Source organism: Amphibalanus amphitrite, unplaced genomic scaffold (assembly GCF_019059575.1).
Source record: "Amphibalanus amphitrite isolate SeventyFive unplaced genomic scaffold, NRLGWU_Aamphi_draft 000807F_arrow, whole genome shotgun sequence".
NCBI lineage: Eukaryota > Metazoa > Arthropoda > Thecostraca > Balanomorpha > Balanidae > Amphibalanus > Amphibalanus amphitrite.
In genome coordinates, this window is record NW_024882301.1 from 53,377 (window position 1) to 60,260 (window position 6,884).

Genomic DNA, 6,884 nt, shown 5'->3' on the forward strand with positions numbered 1-6,884 from the left:
TTGAGTACCCCAGTGCGAAATTCGCCCCGACGGGTTGTCGGTCGTACCCCAACCACATTTCACACCACTATGAACAATAAATGCACACACTAAAATCGCTATTACCGATAGGCTCATCCAATCAAGTTTCGATAAACCCGTTCATCATCATCTCCTGCGGTTTCGAACACGCCTGTTAGGTGGCTTCTGATGCTCGACGAGGTCGGAATTTCCAAATACGCGTGGTGCGTCGGGCCGCGCACTCTGACTTCGGCCAGGAAAAATGCGTCAGCTGATCATTGTCATTTCTGCCACTTGCGTGTGGTGAAATGGGGTCATAACTTATGAGACGGCTTTTTCATATCAATTATTTTACATAAAATCATATTTCAAACCATAAATAATGTTCGACAGCCAAATAAAAGAAACAATACCAATACAGGCTTACAGTTTAAGGCTCGACATTGTGTTGTCTACGATTAGACAGCTGATAACTCATTCCCGTACGTCGTATGGTCGTAACCAAGGCCCTAAATACAAGGTTGCACGGAGTAATTTCTACTAAACCTACCAGAATATAGTTTCACGGTTGGATATTTTAATAAATATTCAATCAAAACTTCTTTATTATTTTCTCGTTATCATTTATAAGCAATTTTATAAATTGACTTTCAATTTGCTTGCCTTTTACTGGCAAAATAACTTTCTAGTATTGGGTCAACATAGTTGTGTAGCAGTAGGAACCATATCTGGCAAAACCCTAATGCCTACATACAGCAGAAAAGCAGCCACCAGGTGTCGCCACAGTCGCCACACAGATGTCGCGCGCGTCGCCAATCGCCACACTACCGATTTCCATAAGGACGCATATGTACGGATATGTATAGGAAAGTCGCCCTTAAGGATTACGCTTACATCCTTTGCTTATGAGGTCGGTGGTTGGAAATTGGGAGGGGCTCAGCTATTTTCGACCACGGACATGGCTTTATCACATGATGAGGAACATGCTGATAAGCATTTTATGTGTCATAACAGCACAAAAGTATTTTTTATCATTTTTCAAAAATAGCCGTTCTGCCGTATCTTTCAGTGCAAGGTGCCGTCGGTCATCCCCGACGTTACGTCACGCCGGGGATTGCCAGATTTTCCTACTAGACTTCGACGCCCCCTGGTCGTAACACTATAATGACCTTTGCTTATTGTCACATGTGCGCCGCATTCGCGATTGTTGCCGACACTTGGCCGACGCCTGTTTGCAGGTGAGCCCACTACAGTTGTTATAGGTACATATCGAAAAACCGATAAACTTTTAGGCGAAAAAGGCACTATTCCAGGCCCATTTTTGATTTTTTTTGCGATATTAGGTAAAAACAGAAGCTTCTTATCCTAGGAAAAATAAAATGGGAAATCTTTCAAAGGTGGCACACTACCTTTAAAGGATTCCTAGGAACTGATTCTGCCCAACGACGAGCATTTTCAGCTTAGCCGTTTGTCCAATGTTTGGGTAAATTACTAACCCATAAACACTTCAAACGCTTCAAATATCCTAAAGAAGCTTTGATTCTATCCTGCCCTCTCGTACTTATTACGATCAGATCACTTTACTATGGGTTATCGCTGTTGCAGGTTCCACCAGCGAAGACAACACACAGATTTTCGTCATGAACAACTACTTCGGCATTGGGATCGACGCTGACCTGTGCCTGGACTTCCACAACGCACGCGAGGAGAACCCGGACAAGTTCAACAGCCGACTGCACAACAAGGGCGTCTACGTGAAGATGGGCCTGCGGAAAATGATGAGTCGGAAGATGTGCAAGGACCTCCACCGGCACATGAAGGTGGAGGTGGACGGAAAGCCCCTGGAGCTGCCGCCTGTCGAGGGCATCATCATCTTGAACATCCTCAGGTGGGAAACGGTCTAAATGGTTAGAGCCTTTATGCTATTGCATATTAATGGTATGCACATGCATGATTATTGACTGCCAACTGCAAGTACCGTGAAGTTTGTACCGATATATGAGCATTGCAGTTCTATTTATGTTGCCATGAGTCCCACCCGACACCCGCGCGACCTCTGCCGGCCGCCGCTGACCCTGTCGCACCGCGCGCGCAGCTGGGGCAGCGGCGCCAACCCGTGGGGACCGGAGAAGGACGACCAGTTCGGCACGCCCAACCACTGGGACGGAATGCTGGAGATCGTGGGCGTGACGGGCGTGGTGCACCTGGGCCAGATCCAGTCGGGCCTGCGCTCGTCGATCCGCGTGGCGCAGGGCGGCCACATCCGGATCCACCTGCACACAGACATGCCTGTACAGGTGGACGGCGAGCCGTGGGTGCAGCCCGCCGGAGAGGTGGTCGTCCTCAAGTCGGCACTCAAGGTGAGCGGCAGCAGAGCGAGGAGGGATCACATGGAGATCGGGTGACAATCAAAGGGGCAAAAACGACGTACGGTGTTGGGGGAGAGCGAAAAATAATTTATTGAGTAGCGAAAAACATACAAGCCCTTTTAAAAGTCAAAAAGTGGTTTATTCCCCATTGACTTGACGCTTTAAATAGTTGTATTAAGATGCTCGGATGATATTTAACGAAATAAAACATAAGCCATAAGGTTTAGCGGGAATTGATCATCAATTTAATTGGGGCATTTGGCCTTTGTGACCTGACCTTTCGTATCAAAACCGTCTATTCGTCGGTGCTTATTTTCAATGGCTTGTCTGTGCTTTGCTGTGAAACATGCTCATGGTATTTCATTCATGAATGATATTGTGTTTATTTGATTTACTAATGCTCGTAAAATTTGAGCTTTGGCTGAAGTCATATTAATTTGAATAATTATTAGGAAGCGTCATATCCGCCGATTCCCCAGGGTCATGCCCAGAAACTGTCAGCATTATTCCTCGGTTCTTGTTTGTGTGATCTGTGTTTTAATGGTAACTTTTCTGTTCCGTTGACATTATTTGAAATTTTGTTTTAGGCGACAATGCTAAAGAAAATCAAAATGCGCCGCCGCAATACAGAGTCCTCGCTGGTATCCACGGAAGGCGAGTCGACCCGCGACTGAGAGTCCGCACCAGCGCCGCCCCTGCCCTCCCTCCCCGTCCGCCCTGCCCCGGCCCCTCGCTGTCGCGCGCGCGCCGGCCGCCAGGGCGGCACAGAGGGAGCATGCGACCACCTCTGGTGCCGCCGCGGCGCGCCGCAGTCTGTGACCCTGCCCCTCCCCCTCTCTTCTTTCTCGCTCTCTGTCTGTGTCCACCCGTGCGCGCGCGGCGCCTGGCGCGTGCAGGCCACCATGCTGAAGAAGCTGAAGTCGACCAAGCTGCGCCGCAGAAGCACGGAGCCGAGCCTGGGCGGCGGCGCTCAGCTGGTGCCCACGGCCTCCTCCCCGGCCGGCGAGCGGGTGTGACCGGGCCGCCGGCGCCCTAGGAGCTAGTGGTCGGCGCCGCCGCCGCCCCAGTGGGTGTTAGTTGATGTGTGCACAACCCCGCACGCCCAGTAGCGGGCAGCGCACACCGGACTCGCGCCGAGCTTAGGTGTGTCAGTATGTGGTGGGCGCAGTGCCGTTTTTGAGGTATGTATTTATTTGTTACGGCCATCGGCGACGCTTGCTGCAGACGCTGCCTTGTTGTTACCATAGTCTTAAATATCACTTTGTACGCGAGTTTACCTAGATATTCCGTAGAGCTTGTCAGATTATTTTTATATGTCCTTGTTGCGGGCGAACTGGCCCGCTCACAATCGGTTTGCGCAACAGTGGGACGGCCCGACAATCGTATACGCGGCGACATTCCAGACGTGCGGGGCGGCACCGCGAGCCGCCCCGGGGCACATGTCGCAGGTCACAGCGCCGGCTGGCGGCGTGTCGTCGCCGCCGCTGCGCTCGTGTAGCATTGTCTCCGAACGGTATATGTTGTTCCGGTTGATTTCGAGACAAGCTCCGAGTATGGGATATTTTCTCACACCCCTCACCTAGTCCGTGTCGGCGGGTCGCGCCGCCCCAGAGTAGCCGGCCGTCGGCGCGACGGCGCCCCGACAGTGCCAATCTTACTGCTTGTCTCGTGCTCACTGTTCTGATGTACCGTGCATGTATAGGTGTTAGAGTAGCGCTCGACCGCATGCCTCCCGCGACCGGTGGCGCCCTGCCAACATCGAATCGGCCGCCCCGGGCCGCTACCCTCCTGTCCCCGCCGCGCCGCGCCACTCCACAGGGTCTGCCCCCCTCTCTCTATCTCTGCCCGGCTCGCGCTGTCCTCGGCGGCACACGCCGCCTGTGTGTGCGTCCGTGTGGGTGGGTGTGCGAGCGAGAGCGTCAGCGAGACGAGCTGGCCGGGCGGCGCTGCCGGTCGACGACAGCGCCGCTCGGCGGTCGTGGTTGGAACCAACCACACCATCGGGCAGTGCCGGCCTGGGGCTCAGTTGTTGTGTGGCAACCCATCCGTTCCACTCAACAATACGCCGGCAAGGCCCGATGGCGCGAACCGAGACAATCTCATGTTTTCTATGTGTTGTACGTAGGGTTGCAGTTTCTGATCGTCGTGATTCGCTGGCGTTGGGTTTTAGTGTGGCGTGGCGCTGTTGGGCCCGGCCGCCGGTGTGTCCGTACTCGACTCGGCTCCGCCGGCCGGCCTGGCCCGACCAGCGCCCTTTCGGTTGGTTTTTTATTGTTATGTCTGCAATAAATATACCAGCTGTACCCGGTCGTGTCGGGCCAGAGATCAGACTGGGCCGGGATGGTGGCCAGAGCAGGCTGAATGCCAGCTGTGCGGAAGAGCCATGCGATGCAGGGTGTCTGCGCAGAAAACCTAGGTGAACAAGAAGTAAGTACACTCCTTGCTGCTCAATGAACACCTGACACTGTCTATTTTCCACAATTTGCACTGGCCAACACATTACATGGTTTTTAACTACACATACATGCAATAACGATAGCAAACACTCTACGAAAATAACACCCTTTTAGTTTGCAACTCAATGTTTCCAAGTCTTTCATCGTGTGATGAAATCGGAATAGAAATATTGTACGCCCGAGCGTAAGAGGAGAGGCAAGACACTCGAGAATAATTGCCGCCTTTGCCGCTATAATGCGGTAGATATGAGCGCCTGAAGTTATGCTGTGCCGCCCGGCACCAGCGGAAGGTGCCTACTAAGACTGCCGCTAGATGGCGGGGACGCAGGCGCCTGTGGGTATACTGTGCCGCCTAGCACGAGTGGGAGTGGTTTAGCCGTATTCTCGCTAGATGGCAGTGGATGTAGGCGCCATCTGTTTACCACAATTGACGCTAGATGGCAGTAGAAGTAGGTGCCTGAAAGTATACTGTGCCCGAACACCGAGTTTATCATTGCTGTCACCAGATGGCAGTGTAAGAAAGCGCCTGCTGGTATACTGTGCCGCCTAGCACAAGTGAGAGTTGTTTAGCCGCACTCTCGCTCAGGCAGTGGATGTAGGCGCCTGTGGGTATACTGTGCCGCCTGGCGCCATCTGTTCACCACAGTTGACGCTAGATGGCAGTAGAAGTAGATGCCTGAGAGTATACTGTGCCGCCGAGCACCAACGAGCTTATCACTGCTGTCACCAGATGGCAGTGTAAGTAAGCGCCTGCTGGTATACTGTGCCGCCTAGCATCAGAGAACGTTGCCCGCATACTCTGCGCTGTGCATTTGAGTCGGCCGTCGAATAGGACGTCGCGAAACGCGAAAGACGCCGAACAGAATGTAACGGAAGATCCGTGCAGCGTGCTGCCAGAAACGGGGTGAACATTTCGAAAATCTGCTCTTAGTGCCGGGTGATAAAAATGACATTCTTTGTCTGTACCTACCTATAATGACCACCGTTTGCACTTTAAAAACGAAGTAGGTACCGCCTTGTGAATGCCAATGTTAACAAATAATAGTTATACTACCTTGCCTTTTATTGTTCACTCATCATTTATGGTCAGCCGATAACTAATGACTGATCGGGCGGCATCACGAGACTCGTCTGAATGGATAGACATTAGTGATAAGTGTTTGTAAAATCGCATAAGCGTAAGAGTTATTTCATAACGATCAACTGATTCCAAAGGTCCCAAGGTGAAAGGCATCATCGCCTCCCTCAACTCACTAGCAATTGACCATTTCAATTCGTCATTATATTGCCGTAACGCGTAACGCGCATTACCTATTAACCCTAGAACGCCTAGGGGGGGGGGTTGTATCAACCCCCCCCCCCTGAGGTTTTTTTCGAAGTGCACGCTAAACGGCTTGTCGTAGCGGGCTGAAATTTTCAATACCCTCTGGGGCAACCTTTGCGCATCTTTTGCCGAAAAAAAATTGATCGGGTCATGTCAGGTCACGGAGTTATGACGTCATAAGAGGCTACAGCCTCCGGCCGACAGTTACCAAACGTGTGCGCCGAATCCCTAGGTTTTCTGCCGGTGATACCCACATTGTTTGATGGATCATGATGAAACTTCCCATGCATGTTGGGGCAAGCATTGGCTATCGTGTGGTGCAAGAAAATTGACCGGGTCAGGTCAGGTCACGGAGCTATGACGTCACAAGAGGAACAGCGTCCGGTACTATTTTTGAAAAGCGCCCGAACCACTATTTTGCTAATTCTTGTCACCTCAATGGGAATATGCAGCAATATTAGCTTCTATAGGGAGCAAATGGACCTCCCAAATCCAAAAATACAATCAGATTTCAAAAATTTAAATTTTGATTTTTCGAATTTCTGCCGCCGACTGTGACCTTGCCGACTTCCGGCGCTCCCAACGCGCCATTTTTAGAGCTAGGGAAACGAAATACATACCAAACGATAGAAAATTGATCAAGGAACACGATAGTGAAGGTTTCAAGTCGATATCTCCCACCGTTTTGCCGCAATCGCCGCGGATAGTTGAAAAAGTTTGATTTTTTCGGAAAAT

At 51.4% G+C, this 6,884-nt stretch overlaps 1 protein-coding gene across 10 annotated transcripts in view; it reads left to right on the top strand.

Moving 5' to 3' along the window:
* LOC122366454 (diacylglycerol kinase theta-like) overlaps positions 1–4,672 on the top strand; it is a 42,094-nt gene extending 37,422 nt beyond the window's left edge. For 5 of the 10 annotated variants that reach the window (XM_043338734.1, XM_043338739.1, XM_043338741.1 and 2 more), the window contains exons 16-18: positions 1,606–1,888; positions 2,096–2,360; positions 2,957–4,672. In XM_043338734.1, the coding sequence (XP_043194669.1) occupies positions 1,606–1,888; positions 2,096–2,360; positions 2,957–3,043 (635 nt within the window). In that variant the 3' untranslated portion in view covers positions 3,044–4,672. The remainder of the gene's footprint in view (positions 1–1,605; positions 1,889–2,095; positions 2,361–2,956) is intronic. The other 5 variants (XM_043338733.1, XM_043338736.1, XM_043338735.1 and 2 more) reach the window with 1 other exon arrangement.
* Positions 4,673–6,884: the final 2,212 nt, after the last annotated feature.